The following is a 23,316-nucleotide window of genomic DNA, read 5'->3' on the forward strand; positions in this document are numbered from 1 at the left end:
TGTCATGTAAAAAAACTCAATAAATTAATTTCAGAACTTTTTCACCCTTAAAGTCGCCTATAATCTGTAAAAATCCATTGAGAAACAAACTGAAATCATTTTGAGGGGGAAAAATAATAAAAATTAATGTAGTTGCAGAAGTGTGAACATCCTATTATAATTGGGGATGTGGTTGTTTTCAGAATTATCCAATCATATTTTCACTTCTTGTAATTTAATATTCAGCATACAGCCGCCGTCACTACAGGGATTCTTCAGGACGAAGTATTTTGGTGTGAAACGCGCGTTGAATGAGGCGGGACCCTGTGTCTTCAATTACTTACCTTGATATCCTCCTTTACAACAAGGTGTGTTGCTATGTACTATTATTTTTAAACATAGAATCTTCTACATATTTCTTATTTATATATAGTTTTTCTACATATTAACTCTTGTACATACCTTATACTGTATTTATATACCCTAATATATTTATATGATCTACATTTGTGCTCGGAAGATTTTTTTTTTGCTTTCTCTGCCTTTTTTTCAGAGAATATGAATAACACAAAATCTTTTAATCCACTCATGGTTAGTGGTTGGGTGAACCCATTTATTGTCAAACTACTGTGTTTTCTCTTTTAAAATCATGTCTACCAAAAACATCCAAATGACCCTGATCAAAAGTTCACATATCCCAGTTCTTAATACCGTGTATTGCCCCCTCTAACATCAATGACAGCTTGAAGTCTTTTGTGGTAGTTGTGGATGAGGCTCTTTATTTTCTCAGATGGTAAAGCTGCCCATTCTTCTTGGCAAAAAGCCTCCAGTTCCTGTAAATTCCTGTGCTTTCTTGCATGACCTGCCCGCTTGAGTTCTCCCCAATGTGGCTCAATGATATTGAGGTCAGGAGACTAAGATGGCCTCTCCAGAACCTTCACTTTGTTCTGCTGTAGCCAACGACAGGTCGACTTGGTCTTGTGTTTTGGATTGTTGTCATGTTGGAATGTACAAGTACGTCCCCTGTGCAACTTCTCTCGTGCCCGCCCTTTCCCCACTGCCTCCAGCGTTCTGCGCCGGCCCGACGTCATCTCCTTCCCATCGTACCCTGCAGCAGGAAATAGATGGGAGGAGCGGAGCAGCCACTACAGGAGAAGCGGAGGATCTGAGCAACGTACAGAGGGGAGAATGCGCCCACGAGAGTATGGGCGGGCACTTGCGATGCAATCACAGCGCCGCCCATACTTTCGTGCCTGCGACCACGTCACTAGGTGTCCTGGCGTGCACGGGACCTCGGGCGCAGTGGGCGGCATCCTGAGGGATGATTTGGAGCATGGGGGACGGCGTAAGATACAGCAACGGACGCCAGACGGCCCGCCCCCATGGAGAATTTACAAGATTTTCAAACCGAAAGGTACAGTTTTATAAAGTATTTATTTTGGTTTAAAAGGGGGCACAAAAAGTATAGACACCTTACTAGAATGCAGCCCAGGAGCTGCAGAGGAGGAAACATTAAGACTTTGTGCGCACTAGAACTGTGAAGTTTCTCAAGAAAATTTCTTGAGAAACTTCTGGGAGTGGAAGATTTCCGGACCTCCGGAAAAAATCCGCACCAAATCCGCGGTAAATCCGCATGCGGATTTGCCGCGGATTAGCCGCGATTTTCCCGCAGGTTGTTCCCTGCGGATTTTGCAGGCTGTACTGCCGAAATCTGCAGGGTACCTGCGGAAAAGAATTGACATGCTCATTTTCTCAAGAAATTTTCTCAAGAAATTCTTCTCAAGGAAATTTCTTGAGAAAAATCCGCAGTGTGCGCACAGCTATTTTTTTTTCACATAGGATTTGCTGGGAAATGTCTGCACAAAGATTGCAGACATTTCTCAAGAAATTTCCGCGGGTAAAACGCACTAGTGCGCACATAGCCTTAGGTTGAAAGCCAAATTTCTGATGACAGGTTCCCTTTAACTCTAAATACCGCAGTGGCATGAACTATAAAGATGAAACAGTGTTTATTTATAGATCATCAGTGGATCTCACAAGACAGTGTGGTGAGGGAGTTAAATAATTAAAAAATAAGTAATTACATAAAATAAAAAAACAAGAAATTAAATAATTAAAAATCATTTTATATATATATAAGTATATATAATATATATATATATATAAAATGATTATTAATTATTTAATTTCTTGTTTTTTTATTATATATATATATATATATATATATATATATATAATAAAAAAACAAGAAATTAAATAATTAAAAATCATTTTATATATATATATATATATATATATATAAAATGATTTTTAATTATTTAATTTCTTGTTTTTTTATTATATATATATATATATATATATATATATTAATAATAATAATAATAATAATAATAAAAAAACAAGAAATTAAATAATTAAAAATCATTTTATATATATATATATATATATATATATATATATATATATATATATATATAAAATGATTTTTAATTATTTAATTTATTGTTTTTTTATTATTATATATATATATATATATATATATATATATATATATATATATATATATATATATATATATATATATATATATATATATATAATAAAAAGCAAAGATAACTAGATATCAATGATATAGTGTTGCCAGACTATATGAGATATTAGTTTTACAAGTCACCATACATGTCTTTAGATCAACATATCTATATCTGATAAAGGTAATATTTGTGGAAATTTTCCTTAAACAGTCATGGTCCCTTTTTTTTTTAAAAAAAAAAAAAAAACTTATGATTCTCTGATATATACTGTATGTATATTCATACATTTGAACTGGATGTTACATGGCAGTGATTTCTTTAATTTCATTGGTTGTGATTTTAATGTTAGATACTGTCGTTTTGGCCATATGCACAATTTTGTAAACTCATATTAGAACCTTAATTAATTTCTCAGAATTGTTCTTATGCATTTTTCTACTATTTTCCAATTGTTCTATATTCATTGAGATCTCCATCTATTTATTTAGACCTGGGGAGTTCTGTTGGTGGGATAGCATGTGTAGTCAATTAAGTATCAATTAGTTTCCCATGTGGGCAGTCATGTGTGGTTTTAAATGTTTGTCTTCTCATCTGAAAATGTTATTTAGTGAAAAAGGGCGTTTAACGCATTTGAATATTTTACACTGCGTGCAGAATTATTAGGCAAGTTGTATTTTAGAGGATTTTTTTTATTACTGATCAAAATCTATGTTCTCAATCAACCAAAAAGACTCATAAATTTCAAAGCTTAATATTTTTGGAAGTTGACGTGTTTTGGTTTTTTTTAGATTTGGCTGTTTGGAGGATATCTGTTTGTGCAGGTAACTATTACTGTGCAGAATTATTAGGCAACTTAATAAAAACCAAATATATTCCCATCTCGCTTGTTTATTTTCACCAGGTAAACTAATATAACTGCACACAATTTAGAAATAAACATTTCTGACATGCAGAAACAAAACCCCAAAAAATTAGTGACCAATATAGCCACCTTTCTTTATGATGACACTCAACAGCCTACCATCCATAGATTCTGTCAGTTGCTTGATCTGTTTACGATCAACATTGCGTGCAACAGCCACCACAGCCTCCCGGACACTGTTCCGAGAGGTGTACTGTTTTCCCTCCCTGTAGATCTAACATTTTATGAGGGACCACAGATTTTCTATGGGGTTCAGATTAGGTCAACAGGGGGGCCATGTCATTATTTTTTCATCTTTTAGACCTTTACTGGCCAGCCACGCTGTGGAGTAGTTGGATGCATGTGATGGTGCATTGTCCATGAAAATCATGTTTTTCTTGAACAATACCGACTTCTTCCTGTACCACTGCTTGAAGAAGTTGTCTTCCAGAAACTGGCAGTAGGTCTGGGAGTTTACCTTCACTCCATCCTCAACCCGAAAAGATCCTACAAGTTTATCTTTGATGATACCAGCCCATACCAGTACCCCACCTACACCTTGCTGGCGTCTGAGTCGGAGTGGAGCTCTCTGCCCTTTACTGATCCAGCCTCTGGCCCATCCATCTGACCCATCAAAAGTCACTCTCATTTCATCAGTCCATAAATACTTTGAAAAACCAGTCTTAAGTTATTTCTTGGCCCAGTCTTGACGTTTTATCTTATGTTTCTTGTTCAAAGGTAGTCGTTTTTCAGCCTTCCTTACCTTGGCCATGTCCCTGAGTATGGTACACCTTGTGCTTTTTAAAACTCCAGTAACGTTGCAGCTCTGAAATATGGCCAAACTGGTGGCAAATGGCATCTTGGCAGCTTCACGCTTGATTTTCCTCAATTCATGGGCAGTTATTTTGCGCCTTTTTTGCCCAACACGCTTCTTACAACCCTGTTGGTTATTTGCCATGAAACACTTGATTGTTCGGTGATCACGCTTCAAAAATTTGGCAATTTCAAGACTGCTGCATAGACTCTGCAAGACATCTCACAATTTTGGATTTTCAGAGCTTGTCAAATCTCTTCTGACCCATTTTGCCAAAGGAAAGGCAGTTGCCTAATAATTAAGCACACCTTATATAGGGTGTTGATGTCATTACACCACGCCCCTCCTCATTACAGAGATACACATCACCTGATTTACTTAATTGGTAGTTGGCTCTCAAGCCTATACAGCTTGGAGTAGGACAACATGTATAAAAAGTATCATGTGATCAAAATACTCATTTGCCTAATAATTCTGCACACAGTGTATTTCTTGTCCAACATGGATTTTAATATGGATTAAATAAAGCATTCAATTTTCCCTGGAAGACCTGGACCCTTTTTCTTTTCCTGATTGTCCGCCAGTCCACGGCTTGGAACCAGGCTCCGGTTGCATATTACCACGCGTGAAAGCATTTGAACTACACTGGTGAGCATTAAATCTCTTTTTTTTTTTGTCACATCTCAGGGGTTTCCACTGTCCTGGTACCTCAGGGGCTTTGCCACTGCGACATAGCGACTGAAAAGTATATCCGCAAAATCTGTGTTCTAACTACCGTTACCTCCCTTCCCTGTCAGTCCATCAGAGCACGGCCCACAGGACAAGCTACAGTGTATGTCTGCGGGGATGGCACATTGGGAACCAAAACCGGCTGCAGGAAAAATGGCGGCAATCGTCTTACTGAAGTGTCTCCACCACAAGTGTCTTTTTCGCTGTACTGTGAACCCCGTAGGATATTGAAGAATGAGCAGGTCACTGGCATTAACAGCTTCAGAGACCCAGAAGTGATAAGACAGGGCATGGGCACATATTGTGTATATATACGGCTGTGCATTATGTGCAGATTATCATGCGCTTTTGCGATTCATTTTCAGATTCATTCCAGGTGCAATATATCTGAAAAAAGTATTTTCCCCATCTTCAGTACAGGATTGTATTATGCAGGAAGACTTGTAGATAAGAACAACACCATTCAGTGTACCAGAGAATGTCCTAAAAATGGTAAAAATTCCAACAGTAGTAAAAGAAATTAAGGGGAATGTGATGCCCTGGCCTATCAGGTCATCACAGGGTATTGTGCAATCTGCCCTTCTGTGCAATATCCACCTCGTCCTTGGTTACGGGTCCCTAACCTATGGTGTTGCCAAAACCAGCTAATCAAAATCCTAGGAACACTCTGCACCACACCCACCAGACACACCAGTGGACGGCCTGAGTGGAATAGGGTCGCCCACTTGGGGGGTTAGTTAAGGGGAGGTCAGGAGTGTTAGGAGTAGGCCAGAGTAGAGTTGAAAGTGAAGGAGAGAGGAGGTCAGGAGCTGGGCTCCTTGGAAGTACTATGTAGCAGACGTTGGTCTGGGCCTGGTAGGAGCTGGACCCCCAGTCGCAGGGGATCGTGACAAGGGGCACGGCATTGTCGTGGAGGACAGGCGGCGGCCTTGTAGCATCACCGGGCTGGGACCAGGGCGCGACGGGGTACGTGGACTCTAGGTCAGGGAGTAGCTTCAGGCAACCTGACAATTCACCCGACGAGAACGGAGCCTTCAAGATCTGCTCTCCACCTGCTTTAAAATCGGGGTACTAGCGCAACAAGGGGATAGGACTTTCCACTAAAATGGTCCAGGAAGTCCCAAGCGTGAACCCTGAGAGCAAGCTCCGTCAGTTAGCCACACTGGGGAGCGGGACCCGACTAGTTTCAAGCTATAAAGACCAATAAGAAAAGAACAAGGTGCCAAGGGAAAGGTTACTGGTCCTATAGTCGATGGGAGGTATGTGTCGCAGAGATGGTTATCCTCTGTAATGTAAGCCCGGGAGTAAGCTCCAGTACATGTAGTGCTGGGAGAATATTAGGAGAATATTAGGGCCGGGTATTACGAGCAGCCGGAGAGATGGGTGGGTCTGGCTGCTCACATACCTCCACTTCTGGGTCTGCTTGTGGATATAAAAGGAGACCAGGAGTCTCATAGGGTGTCTGTGTTTGGGGATTGCTGGACTCTAACAGAGAGGAGCTCTGTGTGAAAGTGGACTGTTTATGCCGAGCAGGCACGCCCGCAGTGACACGGACTTATTGGTTTTTTTTTTTGTTGTTTTATACCTTTGTGGCCGAAAAGGCTTGCTTTATGTTTCTGCTGAAGCAGGTTATGAGACTTTTAAAATAAACCTGCTGGACTTTTCTAATGAAACCGTTCCTGTCTTTACCTCAGCACGCAGCCAAGTGAGTAGCCTTGTTACAAGGGGTTAAACACCTGGCTGCCCACTCCACCGCCACCGGGTACTCCCCAGCTGCAGCGGTGGTACTCCACCTTACCACACACCACGGGTGGCGTCACAAACTTTAAATATACCATCCCCTGTAAATATCCCCTTAATTGGAGTGGCCGCACGACCCCCGGGTCCGGACGCCCCTCGAGTTACCGCGGATCCGGATCCGAGCAGCCCGCCTGCTGATGCGGGCACAGCACAGGAGGGAAGGTGATAGAGGGAAGAATGAGAACATGAGGGGGGAAGAATGAGAACATGGGGGAGGGGAAGGGGGTGGAATGAGACATGAGAGAGGGAGGGAGTTTCTAATGAGTCCTCAGGCCTTACAGTGCGTAAAACAACTGAGCGGTACAATAAGCTGTGAGTGCAGATCGTCGAGACGGCTCCGTATAACATCACCATGTGCAGGACAGAGCGGAGCATTCCTTCAGTTTCAGGAGGTCAAGGCCCTAACATGTCGTACACACACACAGTTCTGGTCACATCGCACACACGGCTCTGAACACGTTCACACGTTTCTCCTCTCTGCGGACATCGTACACACATAGCTCCGCTCAGCACACATACAGCTCTATGCACGTCGTTCATACAAGTCTCCACTCCGCGCACGTCGAACATTTGCAGCTCCGCTGTGTTCACGTCAGACACACAGCTTCGCTCCATCCACGCACTGCTCTGTTCCATACATGAAAGACTCAGCTCTGTACACTCGTTGCTCCGCTACGTGCAAATCGTATGCACACGGCTCCACTTTGCACACGTCATCCACACACTCTTCTGCTCCATACATCTTGTACACGTGTGGCGCCGCTTTGTACAAGTTGCACATGTGTGGCTCTGCTCCATACACGTTGTGCACATGCGGCTCCACTCCGTACACGCACTGATCAGAGTCGAACATGCGCGGTGCAGCTCCATACTCATTGTGCATGAGTGGCCCAGATACACAAGTAGTCAAAATTGTTGCTACCCCTCGTTTAATGAAAGAAAAACCCACAATGGTCACAGAAATAACTTGAATCTGACAAAAGTAATAATAAATAAAACAAATGAAAATGAACAAATAAAGGTCAGATATTTATATATAATGAAAGTTTTATATTTAATAAAATTTTGTAAAAATCTGCGCCACCTCAGGTTATTAATACTAATGGATAAGAAGGTATTAATATAATTACTAGACCGGAGGAAAGATTTAAAAAAAATATTTTTATTTACCTTTTGATGGACAGTCATAAAATCAATTTATATATATTTGAATAAATAAGTGTTAGCATATTGATCACTATACAGCTGTAAAAAAAATGTTTTTAAAAACTCAGAAATAATCTTGGAGCCCCGGCCGGCTGCTACCAACTATAATTCACAATAAAAGGTATACATAACTATGTGTTTGTTTCAAGTATTTAACACACTCGCAGGCGTGCCTGCAGAGCTACAAACAATTCTAAAAAATGGTTTCTAAAAAATGATTGAGAGAAGAAATCTTTAAAATAAACTCTCATTTTAAGCAGTCCAAAGTGCACTCACATTCCGTAGATATCAATGTGTAGTCCCATTAAAGAATTAGACCTTAGTTTAAACGTTTTGTTGTAAAGATATTGGTGGTTACTTTTTGCTTCCACAGAATTTAAAAAAAATAAATAAAACTCATGAAATAGGCCTGGACAGAAATGATGGTACCCCTGAAAATAATGTGACAAAAGGGACATGTTAAATCAAGGTGTCTCCACTAATTAGCATCTCAGGTGTCTACAATCTTGTAATCAGTCAGTGGCCTCTACATAGGGCTACAGATACTCACTGTGCTGTTTGGTGACATGGTGTGTAAAACACTCATCATGGACCAGAGGAAGTATAACGCCCCTAAAGCCATCAGGGTGCTACAAGGTTCTGCATCCCCACAAGGATGCAGGACCAAGCCCCTTAGGGACCCAGAACCCCAGTGCTGGTAATACCAAGAACCCAGTTATCTCAACAAATCCCCCATACAATGGTACCCAGCTAGGGTGGGACAAATGGATGGCCGCCTAGAGGTGAAGCCACTCCAGTCCACTAGTTGACCAGGTGGGAGGGGCAGACTGTGTAAAGTAGTCAGTAGAAGTCAGTCTAAGTCATGTGAAGGTGGAGGGTGTGACTGAGGAGCATCCTGACTCGGGTTAACGGTGACCTGGTACCCAGGAGAGGTGGTTTACGGTGGAGTACTCCCGGAACTACGCATCGACGGGGTACAGGACCCTAGGACAGGAAAGAACTTCAAGCCGACCTGTTAACACCTGCACAGCAAAAGGGACCATCAAGGACCTTGCTGACCCTACAGAATCCGAAGACTCAGTAGCAAAGGGAGAACCGGGGACAGGACCAGAGACTCCAACCCCGCAGGGTTCACGCTACCTTCAGGTGGACAAACTACAGACTGGGGACCCCCAGTGTTCCATACCACAGGGACCCACTTACCAGAGACTGGTGCAGGGGAAGAAGGTACCAGAGAACCAGACTGGCACTGGGACGAAGGGGACCTGGAGGCGAAACTAGCCGGCCTCGGGCAACCAGTTAACCTCTAAAGTGAGTAAACCAGTTGCACTGAATACCTGTCTGGACTCCTTCTTCCATCGCTCACTGCACCATACACCCGCTGGGGTAATACCCTACTTGCAGAGTGCCCACGTCAGGAGAGCTGCACATTCCACCAGCCCCAGCAAAACCTGCAGCGGCGGCTCCCTACAATTAGCCGCAATACCACAAGTGGTGTCACGAATAACTTTATTCACAAATCCCCTGTAAATATCACCCATTACAAAAAGGGCCCAGGGCATGGAGCCGGGTAATGGCCACCATCGTGACATTCCTCATAGAGACACTGCCTGTAACAGAGTACCCCATATCCCTGGGTGCTACAGAAGCAAAGGAAAGAGTTGTCTCAGGAGCTTAGAAAGAAAATTATACACAAGCATGTTAAAGGTAAAAAGACCATATCTATGCAGCTTGATGTTCCTGTGACCTCAGTTGCACATATTTAGAAATGTAAGATCCATGGGATTGTAGCCAACTTCCCTGGACGCGGCTGTAGGAGGAAAAATTGATGACAAATCAAAGAGATGGATAATACGAATATTAACAAAAGAACCCAGAAAAACTTCTAAAGAGATTAAAGGTGAACTTCAAGGTCAAGGAACATCAGTGTCACTATCCGTCATTGTTTAAGCCAAAGTGGACTTCATGGGAGACGACCAAGGTCGACACCATTGTTGAAAAAAAATCATAGAGAAGCCAGACTGGAATTTGCCAAACTACATGTTGACAAGTCACAAAGCTTCTGGGAGAATGTCCTATGGACAGATGAGACAAAAATGGAACTTTTTGGCAGGGCACATCAGCTCTATGTTCACAGACGGAAAAAAGAAGCATATCAAGAAAAGAACACTGTCCCTACTGTGAAACATGGAGGAGGCTCAGTAATGTTCTGGGGCTGCTTTGCTGCATCTGGCACAGGGGGTCTTTAATCTGGGCAGGATACAATGAAATCAAGACTATCAAGGGATTCTAGAGAGAAATGTGCTGCCAAGGGTCAGAAAGCTTGGTCTCAGTCGCAGGTCTATGGGTCTTGCAATAGGATAATGACCCAAAACACACAGCTAAAAACACCTAAAAATGGCTAAGAGGAAAACAGTGGACTATTCTGAAGTGGCTTCTATGAGCCCCGACCTAAATCCTATTGAGCGCATCTTTGGAAAGATAATGAAACATGCCGTCTGGAAAAGGCAGCCTTCAAACACGAGACAACTGGAGCAGTTTGCTCTTGAGAAGTGGGCCAAAATACCTGTCGAGAGGTGCAGAAGTCTCATTGACAGTTACAGGAATCATTTCATTGGAGTGATTGCCTCAAAAGGTTGTGCAACCAAATATAAGTGGAGGGGGAGGGGGAGGTGGAGGAGGAGGAGGGTGCCATCATTTCTGTCCAGGCCAATTTCATGAGGTCTTTTGTTTTGTTTGTTTGTTTTTTAAATTCTGCGAAAGCAGAAAAGCGGCAATGTCTGACTTTCATTTGTTCATTTTCATAGATTTTTTATTTATTATTACTTTAGTCAGATTCAAGTTATTTCTGTGACCATTGTGGGTAAGTACATGTCGTACAAACACGGCTCTGCTCCATACACACATGGCTTCCAGACGTACAAATCATATACAAACAGCTCTGCTCTGTACACCTCGTACACATACGGCCCCGCTCCGTACACCTCGTACACACACGGCTCCGCTCCGTACACCTCGTACACACACGGCTCCGCTCCGTACACCTCGTACACACACGGCTCCGATCCGTACACCTCGTACACATACGGCCCCGCTCCGTACACCTCGTACACACGGCTCCGATCCGTACACCTCGTACACACACGGCTCCGCTCCGTACACCTCGTACACACACGGCTCCGATCCGTACACCTCGTACACACACGGCTCCGATCTGTACACCTCGTACACACACGACTCCGCTCCGTACACCTCGTACACACACGGCTCCGATCCGTACACCTCGTACACACACGGCTCCGCTCCGTACACCTCGTACACACACGGCTCCGATCCGTACACCTCGTACACACACGGCTCCGATCCGTACACCTCGTACACACACTGCTCCGATCCGTACTGTCACGCTTCCCGGTCCCCTGGTCCCGTTCTCCGGTACCCGTGGCCCGCTCCCCGGCGGCGTCCCCTGCTCACCACTCCGGTCCCGGCCTCCTCGTCCCCGCCTGCGGCCCCCATGCGTCCAGCTCCCCGCTCCCGGCGCTCCTCTGCGACGTGGGACTCCCAGCCGGGCGCTCCTGCTTCCTCCTCACCGCTTCCTGGACTGGCTTCTGGCACACGGGCCTCGCGCATGCGCATTAGGGCGCGCGCGCGGTCATTGACCCTTTCTTAAAGGGCCAGCACCCAGAAACAGGATATTGCATAGACAGGTACAAGGTATATAAGGTTTCTCTTTCCTGGTGGGCGGGGCCTGTTCTACGTGTTTAGCAAGCTAGTGTTCAGGTCCCCGTATTGCTTTGCCTTGTGCTTTGCCTTGCATTAACCCTGTCCTGTCTCGTAGAGCCTGTCCTGCCACGCCAGTCGCTCCGAACCAAGTCCATCCCTGGACCCTGACGGTGACTTCGGCGGATGCCCCACCACCTCTGCAGCTCCGCCAGTCTCCAGTCCCTGGCTCCGTTCGGTGACCCGTTCCATCGCTCAGCAGGTTCCGGATCCCGCCTGACCCTACAACCCGGCCTCAGACCCTGAGCCTCGTCACCCGGACTACCGTCCAGAACTCCGTGGGTTCAGCATCATCGACCTTTCCTGCTCCTCTACGGACTGTCCAGCTACCTATAGTGCTTCGGCTGCCGTGCATCAGGACCCTCTGGCGGGGTGACCGGCCTGGCTGCCTCCTCAGGGGACATCGGTGTACGGTCCAGTGCTTCCACCACCCGGACGTAACACGTACACCTCGTACACACACGGCTCTGCTACATCCACACTGTAAAACCCCTCCTGACCCCGCACATAAACTTCCCCTCATCCAGCACAGCAGAGTCCTGCATGCTAGTGATGTGTCATTCGCGAACGAGCCGATTCTTTGAGCCGACTCTTTGAAGTGAACGATATGAGCCGAATCATCAAAGTGAACGAGCCATAAAGAGCCGGATCCGGTATCGCATCCGGTTTACCCCCATAGACTTGCATTGTAACCGGATTGTACCTGATGGCTTTGCGGTGCATCCGTTTTTTTCCGGATGCGGCAAAATAATTAAATGCGGCGGCCGGATAGAACGTTCCATGCAACGTTTTTTTGCCCCTTAAAAAAACCGCATTGTACCGGATCCGGCACAATGCGGCATTATCTACAATGATTGTCTATGCATGCCGGATCCGGCGCAATGCGGTTTAAACCGGATGCGGCCACCGCATCCGGTTTGGTAAACAGAGCATGCGCAATTTTTTTTTTTTTTTCTTCACAAAACATATAAAAGCCTTCTGGACATTCTACACACTTCCTGCCGTTCTTTCCTGCCTTCAAGTTGTGCTGTCCTCCAGTCCAGTGCTCCAGGGAAGAGGTAATGTCCACAGTACTGTCCACAGATCACTGTTCTGAGCTGCGTACATGTACTTAGACATATATTTTTTTTTTTTTTACAGGTGCAGTGCTGCGGTCAGCTAGTCTTGTGGTCCAGGCAGTTGGTGTTGAAGCGAGGTCTGTCCTGTCCCTGTGTGCGGTGGGTGGAGTACAGCGTTCCTGGGCTGAGGTAATGTCCACAGTACTGTCCACAGATCACTGTTCTGAGCTGCGTACATGTACTTAGACATATTTTTTTTTTTTTTACAGGTGCAGTGCTGCGGTCAGCTAGTCTTGTGGTCCAGGCAGTTGGTGTTGAAGCGAGGTCTGTCCTGTCCCTGTGTGCGGTGGGTGGAGTACAGCGTTCCTGGGCTGAGGTAATGTCCACAGATCACTGTTCTGAGCTGCGTACATGTACTTAGACATATTTTTTTTTTTTTTTTTACAGGTGCAATGCTGCGGTCAGCTAGTCTTGTAGTCCAGGCAGTTGGTGTTGAAGCGAGGCCTGTCAAAAAAACAAGCGATGTCGTCTTCTGGTAGCCCTCCCTCCTGTTCACAAACTGAGGTATTTTTTTTTATTTATTTTTTTTTTTTTTTGGTGTTTTTTTTTTTAAGAAAAACAAAAGTTTTAAAAAAAAAAATTTCCACAGGTTGCAGAAACATCACAGGAGGTGCTGCCAGAAGTGGACGAAAGGGGTGGAGAAATCCACGGAGCGGGCGGTCAGAGTGTAAGTTTCATACAGGAATTGATTACCACAGCACACCAAACACATAAAAGCAAATAATTGGTTTTTTTTTTCTTCACTAAAGGCTTCCACTTCTAGGGCTCACGATAGAGCTCCTCCAAGACCGTCTCAGGGTCGGCGTCGAGGTGGCGGTGGTCATAGTATAAGAAAATAACATTTTTTTTTTTTTTTTTTGTTTCATGTCTGGGTGAATTGATGTCTAATATTTTATTTTTTTTTTGTTCTTTTTTCTTTCTTTGAACAGGCATCACAGCGTGCTCCCGATTCTGACGGTGAGGAGGCCGGATGTATCAACATGGACCTCCTCATCGATGAAGTTAGAGAGAGGGAGCCGCTGTGGAACATGGCTGACCGCCGCCACGCTGATACCATCGTAACCCGTCGACTCTGGGACGAGGTATGCCACGCAGCGATAGAAGGTTGGGAGGAGCTCAATTCTCGGGCCCAGAAGAAAGCGCGTAAGTATTCACAGTTCAGTAGGTTATGCTGCAGGATGTAATGTGTTGTATACTAACCACTTTGTGCTTTCCACTTTCAGGTGACAAACTTCAGAAGCGGTGGCGGTCTATCAGGGATCGCTTCAAGAAGGAGTTGAATCAAGAGATGCAGGCCCCGAGTGGATCCGGAGGACGCAGATCGAAATACCGTTATTTTAGAGCGTTGTCGTTCCTCCGGACAACTATGGTGTGCAGAAGGTAAATATTCCCCCACAATATGTACAAAGTATAATAGTTTATGTCTGACCTTTTTTGCCTTTTTTTTTTTAGTCAGTGCCAATGTATAGCAATTAAATTAATTATTGTTTTGTTTTTCCTCTTTTTAACAGCACTGTCTGCAGCACTCGGGAGCCTGCATCGAACCCGTCAGGAGCGATCCCAGAACAGTCCGCCACTGGGGAACACAGGCACAGACCCCACCCATCTGAACCTTCCCTTTCATCTACATCTGTCCCATCCACCTGCGCTGGAGCTTCCGGTGAGACTTCATTACCTGAAGCTGCTGGTGACGAGATAGCTTTTCCCCTACCCCACCCCTCTGACACTGCTGCCCTCAGTAGAACACCTTTGGGTTCTGGGCGTCAGCGTCATAGGGGTCAGGATAGGAGCTATGCGCCAGAGTTCTTGCATCTAAATGCAGCCTTCCAGAACGCCATTAAATTATTAGCAGAACAATCTAGTTCTGGTTTTAGCTTCATGAAGGCCTCTATGGATAAAAATACACACGAATTGTGCACGCGTCTGGACAGGCTGCATTTAGATGCAAGTAAATCACCCAATCATTGTTTTTTTCAAGCCGTACTCGAGCGCATGGAAAAGCTATCTCCTGACCAGCAGATGCATGTAATGCAAGCCACACAGCAGGCTCTGGCGCAGGTTTCCTCCCAACCTCCTCCACCCACCCCTCGTCCAGCACCTGCCCCCCCTCCAGCCATTGTCCCTACTCCCCCTGCTGCCCAGTACCAGCCTGCTGCCCAGTACCAGCCTGCTGCCCAGTACCAGCTCCCAACCACATCTGCCCCTACACTTCCTACCCACTACCACCTCTCGCCTTCAACACCCATCATGACCCCAACACAAGCCTCTAATTCACCCGCCACCTCTTCTGTCTCCCAATCCCTCCACTCAACCCCACAATCCTTAACACATCCCATCCCATCTCCTGTTTTCCCTCTTGGTTTCTCAACCACACCTTCACCTTCTGTTACTTCCCCACCACCACCACCAACACCACTTTCCACCCTCCATACTCCCACTGTGCATGTGTTCCCATCTGACAGCCCCTCCAGTACTATCTCCACCCCAAGCCCAAGATATACTAATTTATAATTTATTTATGTATGTAATAAAAAATAAAACATTTTAGTTGAAATTTATTTATTTGTTCTTGTTTTTTTTGGGGGGGAATATTATTTTTCAAGTTCAGTTAATAATAAGGTAATACAAAAACATAACATGTTATAATTTGACGGTGTAAAAATTACAAATTTTTAAAGATATACAAAGATTAAAATTACCAAGGTTAACAAGATATTTTTTTATTTATTTTTAACTATTTTTATTTCTTATAAAACTAAAGACAAATCTTATACCATTTGATCTTGCCAATCTACTCTACCTTCTGGGGACACAAAATAGTCAGCATATTTGTCACGTATTGTTGAACAGGCAACACTACTCCTAAATCCAGGACTGGTGTAGTCAGTCAAAGAGGTGGATTCCAAACTCTGGTCATCCAAGGACAAAGGTTCCTTTGTTAATCAAAATTATGTAGTACCACACATGCTTTGACTATTTCATTAACAGTTTCAATGTTTAAATTAATCGCTGTTAACAACACTCGCCATTTGCTGGTTAGTATCCCAAAGGAGCATTCCACCATTCTTCTAGCTCTGGATAATCGGTAATTATATATTTTTTGTGTTTGCGTCAATCCACGGCTTGCATATGGCTTTAATAGATGTTGTGAGAGTTGAAAGGCTTCGTCGGCCACAAAAACAAAGGGCATTGGGGGCTCACATGTGCCAGGAAGAGGTCTTGCAGGAGGTAAATCAAAAGTATTCCCATATATTCGCCGCCCCATTGGGGACATTTTAAAGACCTGAGAGTCATTTGATCTCCCATATGCGCCAATGTCCACTGAGATAAATTTGTAGTCCGCATCAGTTATTGCCATTAGGACAATTGAGAAATACTTGTTATAGTTGTAATATTCAGACCCCGAAGCTTCCGGTTTCACAATTCTTATATGTTTGCCGTCCACTGAGCCAAGGCAATTTGGAAACTGACAAATGCTGTAGTATTGTTCGGCAATTGCCAGCCATCTGTCCCTGGTGGGCTGTGGGATGAAATCCTCCTGTAGACAATCCCACAAGGCTCGGCAAGTGTCTCTAATGATTCCCGAGATGGTGGAAATTCCTAGTCGAAACTGGTAGTGCAGGGACGAAAGAGACTCTCCAGTTGCAAGGAATCTGTAAAGGAAAGACAATAATTAAAAAAAAATAATAGCAAACACATTACAGTTAAAAGTCAATTTAACAGGAGGATACAATTAAAAAAAAAGCTTACCTAAGCGTAACCAGCAAACGCTCCTCGGGTGTTATAGAGTAACGGCAGAAGGTGTCCGTTTTACGTATGTGGTCCACAACAAGGCCAAGGAGGACGTCAAAATTATTCACTGCCATCCGGACATAGCTTGTGAATTTTTCATGGTTTCCACGGAGCTCCAGGTATAGGGTTGAAAACACCCCACGTGTCAGTCTCTGGGCAGTCAGGGGATGGATCCAAAAGCGTCGATGTCGCTGACGCCTCAGTCGCTGTCGCTCCTTTTCTCTGACGATGATACCCAAGCGATTTGCCTCAAATGTAAAATCAGCAGTGATCTTTGTGATCTTTTCAAGAATAACATCCATGGTTTCTGCTTGTCTCTGTCTTCATTCTGTCATATATGCTTCAAAATACTGTATATATACCGTATTTTCCCAATAGCCAATCAGAATACGGAACACGTTAATTGTTTGTTTAGTGTTTTAAAACCGGATCCGTCAAAAAACGGACCAAACGGATGCAAACCGGACCCACCGGATCCGTTTTTTATCGGATCCGGTTTGACGGATCCGTTATAAAACGGATCCGGTGGGTCCGGTTTGCACGAAAAAACCGGAAACGTTGGATACGGAAAAAAAAAGGACTGTACCTGAATACAGAAAACTGATGTGTGAAAGTAGCCTTAACACAAGCTCTGGGCAGGAGCTGACACTTAAAGCTATACACACATAGTGGTTCTTCCTTAGTTCAGTGGGCACAATTGAGTACCAGGGAATGATGTGCTAGGGTTAAGTTTTCTGACCTCGACTGGCACATATGGTAATGTGTAGGAGGAGAGGGGCTCAGCTTGTTTGCTGATAACAATGATCATCTTCTCTAGGTATTAGTCAGGGTTCAGGACCACTACAGTAAAGACCTGACCAGTTGTTGGGTAAGTAATAGCATTTTAGACCAAACATATGTAAAGAAGTGTATACAGCTTCAATCATTGTATAGAGTTAGTAATAGAAGTCAGTACTTAGTGTCCAGTGTGTGCACAGAACAGATGACCCCTGACATGTTCATTTAACCCTGTAAGGTTTTCTTTCTGGCATAAAAAAGAGAAAATCATTGATAATAAGCCATGTCTCCATTCCTTCAATGTTTAGTGGAAGCTGCTGTGCGTGCGTGCGTTATTTTTTTTTGTGACCACAATTGATATTTTTTTACTAGTTTGGTGACTACATACAACATATTCATTAGCCTCTATATGCATGTGTCTGTGGCGTTGTGGTGTCACAATTCTCGCAGTTAAGACTTTTTTTCTATTACTGTTAACAAATCCTGGTATTTTTAGATGTAAATAGATCTGACATCTGCACACAACCTCTATACATTTGTTTTATGTGCAATACTACATCAATGACATTTATTGTCACTTAACTGTTAAAAAAGTTGGTATGTAACTAGTGTTGCATTGCCATATTGTGTTCCTCTTGCTGGGATTTGTAGTGCTGTGCACCACCAGCAGAAGGTGGACCCATGGTATGTTAGCATTTAAACATTTCTGTTCCAGGTTGTGTTGAAATAAACTGATTTTGCTATTCAGTATCCTATGCTTCCATATTTTGGTGTGCGTACAGTATGTGTGTACAATGTGTGTATGTACCGTATGTGTGTCCTTTGTGTTCAGTATGTACAGTGTGTGTTGCACATATAGTGACAGGCAGCACAGTAATTGCAACTCGCCTTTATTTTCAGGAATTATAATCTTTTGTAGGAGCGACACATATCAGAGCACTGACTAATGTAGAAAAGACATGTACAAAAAACACCACATAAAAGAGGTGCGAGGGCCCTGTCCAGAAGAGCTGACAATCTGAGGAAACGGAAACAATAATGCTAAAAACTGTTTTTTACTGCTTCACTAGATACATACAAGGGTGTAGAATGAGGTTCCCAATGTACAGGGGAGGTTCTGTATCATCACAAGGTGGAGCAGAGGGTTTTTTTTAAAAAAAAGAGCCGTTTTTTGAGCCGAAAGAGCCGATTCTTTTTGGTGAGCCGAGCCGAATGAGCCGGACTGCCCATCACTAATACACTGAGGAGCTGATCATGTGACCCCTGACTCCTCCCCTCCATGTGACATCATCACAGGTCCTGGAAGCACAGAGCAGCCATATATCTAGTGTGCGGCTCTGCAGGAGGAGGTGTGTGGAGATTCCCCATTACTGGGCTCAGGCTCCATACACATTAGATGCTGGGGGAGAACAATCGCTCTATAGAAGAGAATTCTCCTGATTGCCCCGTGAAGGATGGATATGGACAGGGACAAGATGGCGGAGAGGATATTACACCTCACCCTAGAGATCCTCTTCCGGCTTACTGGAGAGGTGAGAGATTCTGATGACGTCACATTACACCATTCTTATCTATGGGAATAACAGATGGACAGAACTGGAGAGGTGAGGACTCTGGAAATGTCTGGAGTGAGATTTCTTACTGTGTCTCTCCATAACCAGGATTACACAGTAGTGAAGAAGACCTCTAGTGAGCGCTGTCAGGCCCCTGTGTCTGAGGGATGGGGAAGACCCCTGAGCCCAATCACGGGGCCTCCACCTCACCCCCCGATACATGAGGACATCAATGACCAGAAGATCCTAGAACTCACCTACAAGATGATTGAGCTGCTGACTGGAGAGGTGACACTGCTGGGAATGCTGGGACATTATACAGTAACGCTATGAAGGGATCGGGGGTGACGGTATCATTGTATGTGTCAGGTTCCTATAAGGTGTCAGGACGTCACCGTCTATTTCTCCATGGAGGAGTGGGAGTATTTAGAAGGACACAAAGATCTGTACAAGGACGTCATGATGGAGGTTCCCCAGCCCCTCACATCACCAGGTAATACAGGACTAAATACACACGGCCTATAATTATCTGTATGTAAGGAATGAATTCAGCCCCTGTATGTGTCTCCTTCAGGTCTATCCAGTAAGAGGACAACACCAGAGAGATGTCCCCGTCCTCTTCTCCCACAGGACTGTAAACAAGAAGATCCCGATGTTCCTCAGGATCATCAGGTAGATGGAGAGAAGGTGCCATGAAATCTCCCTATGATGTGTAGACGGCTGTGAAGGTCTTGTGCTCAGTCTTGTTTTATCCTCCAGTATTATATGTGTTATACTTGTGTAATAAGAGCGGTGGAGATGGCAGGATTAGACCTGATCATAGATGTGACTTCTCCATCTGTCTGTGACTTTTACAATATTTGTTTCAGGGTGAAGATCTGACCCATATTAATACTACTGAGACATATGTGGGGGATGATGAGTGGATTAAAGTGGAAATTCTTACAGATGACTACCCAGGTGAGTAGTGACCACTAAATGCAGAGAAGTCACAGATTCTTCTCATTCAGCAGCTGCTACAATGTGGGACTAAAAAGAATGAACAAAACTAATTACTAGTGATGGGAGAGTAACTAAAATGCTTGTTACTTGATTCCAACTGATCAGATGCTCGGATGAGCTCGATGCAAGTAAGGAGCATTATAGAAAGTCACTGATTATGTTTTTTGAGTCTCTGCACACAGAGCATTTCCAGTGGAAAGAATGACGGGGGTTTTCTTGGTTTTACAATATCCGAGAACATGTGTAATACTTATATATGTTCTGAGGATTTCGATAGCGTAGGGCAATGACAATCAGAGACGAGTTCTTGGTACAAGATATTTTATAATATGTAACCACGGATACACAACGGAAAACACAGCAGTACAAATACACACAATACTTTCCCAAAACGGAGCGAAGGGAATTCCCGGGGCCACGCACCGGACTCCCCCAGGGAGACCACCAGAGCGAACCCCTATACAGGGACTGTCCGGCAATCACCCCGGAAGGCCTAAATGCGCAGCAGCCGGGACACAAGGGGCAAACGGTAAAAGTCCAGGAGTGTCCGTACGGGATGAATGTCCAGAGTGGTTACGAACCAGAGAGAACCGGGCAGAGTGCTAACCGAAGATGGCAGACGGAATCCGGGCACAACTTGAGAAACCGGGTAAGGTCCAGAGTCGGTCGGTCGGTAGTCTTTAGGAGGATCCAAAGGCTAACAGGATTAGCAGCAGCAAAGCAGGAGCACACAGCAAGCAGTATACTCAGGCACTGGACTAGGTTTAGAGGCGGCCTTTTAAGCAGCTGGACAGGAAGTAGGGCAACAGAACAGTAAACTCCATGTTAACTGAGGGCAAGCTTTTTCAACAGAGAACTGGAAAACCCGGAAACCTGACAACATGGTTGTATCCCCAGGAGAGCCATTCAGAGACTGGAAATGGCTCTCTGTGAGGTGTCTTGCTTCAAGTTTGTGCATTGTGGTTGTTGTTTCACTGATTGAATATCCAAGTACCCACGATACTTGGCCAAGCTCTGCAAGTACCTCAGCACCCCAATGCTTGATCGAATAACGAGTAGTGCAGATTGTGATGACAACGTTTGGCCACTTATGTGAAGGTGAACTGTTCTCAATTAGGTCAGACAGAAGGGTCCTCTGGTTTGTTAAATCCAGAGAAGTTAACCATTGTCTCTTCCCAGACTGATTGGAGTTGTATAGTCTATAAATGTGTATTAACTCAGCCACTGACTGCATACTTCGGAGGAAAATTACGCAGTCTGATTGAACTTGTGACCAATGAGGAAGCAGCCATCTCCACCAATCCTGTAAGAGAACAAAGTGGTATAAAAGGGCTTGCTTCTGTCACCAGTATATTATTCTACATGGCCCCAGCCGAGAAACATAGGCCCCAGCTAGGGAATCACAGAACTGCACCTAGAGAAGGATTCTACATCATCTCAGTTGAGGAGCTTTGGTTCCGACTGAGGAAACAGAACTGCTTCCTAAGCCTGCCACTATCTCTTCAAAGTTGGTTCCCACCAAAAGCAGGGTGCTGCTGGACACTGGGAAAATTGGCTCTGGAAGTTACGAAGACTCTAAAGGGGGCTTTACACGGTAGGGATATCGCTATCAATTTCTAGCGATATCGAGTGTGTAAGTACCTGCCCCCGTCGTGCTTGTGATCGCTGCCGTAGCGAACATTATCGCTACGGCAGCGTCACACGTACTTACCTGGTTGGCGGTGTCGCTGTGACTGCCGAACAATCCCTCCTTCAAGGGGGAGGGACGTTCGGCATCACAGCGACGTCACCGCAACGTCACTAAGCGGCCGGCCAATCAAAGCGGAGGGGTGGAGATGAGCAGGACGTAACATCCCGCCCACCTCCTTACTTCCGCATTGGGGCCGGCGGCAGGTAAGGAGACGTTCCTCGCTCCTGCGGTGTCACACATAGCGATGTGTGCTGCCACATGAGCGATGAACCACCTGGATAAACAACCCTTACCGATTTTTGAGTTTGGGATGACCTCTCCATGGTGAACGATTTTCACCATTTTTGAGGTCGCTTAAGGTCGCTGGTCAGTGTCACACGCTGCGATATCGTTAATGACGCCGGATGTGCGTCACTAACAACGTGACCCCGACGATAAAACATTAACGATATTGTAGCGTGCAAAGCCCCCTTTATACCTGGCAGGCCAGTGGAGGGGTGAGACTCTGTTGCTTGTACCATCTTGTGTTTTTGCTGGGAATGTATATATTTTTACCTGTTGGTGAACCAATACAATCTTTCCAATGTGTGGTTCACTCATTCTGTGTTGTCTGAGTAGTGTGTTGCCCACAGGGCAGGGGTGTGAGCGTTCAGTGGGATAAGTCCTGGTCCGTGCAGTCTTTATAAAGACAGCCAGGCCAGCAAACGAGAGCACCCACTGGCCCTCGTGTTATCACTCCCTCCCAAAATCATATGACATCCTCACATAGCATGATCTACTCTTTGGCCCCTCCACCAGCAACCCTGACTACAAATAAAGTAAAGTGAGACACAAACACTGCAGAGTACATGATAAAAATAGCAGGGGCCTAAAAGGCCCTGTTCTGTACAGATGTGGTTTTCCCCAAAAAAGCATTGTTACACCAAAATGCCTATCACAAAATTTTTACAACCCCTGGCAAAAATTATGGAATCACCTGGCTCTGAGGATGTTCATTCAGTTGTTTACAAAAAGCAGATCACAGACATGGCACAAAACGAAAGTAATTTCAAATGACAACTTTCTGGCTTTAAGAAACGCTAAAAAAAAAAATCATGAAAACATAATGTGGTAACCAGTAACTGTTACTTTTCAAGACCAAACAGGGGGGAAAAAATTATGGAATCACCCTGGAAATTTTCATTCCCAAAACTAACACCTGCATCAAATAAGACCTGCTCGTTAGTCTGCATCTAAAAAGGAGTGATCACACCTTGGAGAGCTGTTGCACCAAGTGGACTGACATGAATCATGGCTCCAACACGAGAGATGTCAATTGACACAAAGGAGAGGATTATTAAACTCTTAAAAGAGGGTAATCATCACGTAATGTTGCAAAAGATGTTAGTTGTTCAGAGTCAGCTGTGTCTAAAATCTGGACCAAATACAAACAACATGGGAAGGTTGTTAAAGGCAAACATACTGGTAGACCAAAGAAGACATCAAAGCGTCATGACAGGAAACGTAAAGCAATATGTCTCCAAAACAGGAAATGCACAACAAAACAAATAAGGAACGAATGGGAGGAAACTGGAGTCAATGTCTGTGACCGAACTGTAAGAAACCGCCTAAAGGAAATGGGATTTACATACAGAAAAGCTA

General features: G+C 44.5%; 1 protein-coding gene and 1 long non-coding RNA gene across 2 annotated transcripts in view; both read left to right on the forward strand.

Annotated features, from left to right (window-relative positions):
• LOC142313009 (uncharacterized) overlaps positions 1–23,316 on the forward strand; it is a 289,249-nt gene that overhangs the window by 139,285 nt on the left and 126,648 nt on the right. The window contains exons 15-19 of the mRNA XM_075351996.1: positions 12,884–12,990; positions 17,471–17,521; positions 19,359–19,476; positions 19,558–19,655; positions 19,853–19,943. Of these exons, the coding sequence (XP_075208111.1) occupies positions 12,884–12,990; positions 17,471–17,521; positions 19,359–19,476; positions 19,558–19,655; positions 19,853–19,943 (465 nt within the window). The remainder of the gene's footprint in view (positions 1–12,883; positions 12,991–17,470; positions 17,522–19,358; positions 19,477–19,557; positions 19,656–19,852; positions 19,944–23,316) is intronic.
• On the forward strand, positions 13,310–13,684 carry LOC142312355 (uncharacterized). Its single transcript, XR_012754363.1, has 3 exons — positions 13,310–13,365; positions 13,451–13,528; positions 13,611–13,684. It is a non-coding gene; the product is annotated as an uncharacterized LOC142312355 (long non-coding RNA).

The sequence above is a fragment of the Anomaloglossus baeobatrachus genome, chromosome 5 (assembly GCF_048569485.1).
Source record: "Anomaloglossus baeobatrachus isolate aAnoBae1 chromosome 5, aAnoBae1.hap1, whole genome shotgun sequence".
Lineage (NCBI taxonomy): Eukaryota > Metazoa > Chordata > Amphibia > Anura > Aromobatidae > Anomaloglossus > Anomaloglossus baeobatrachus.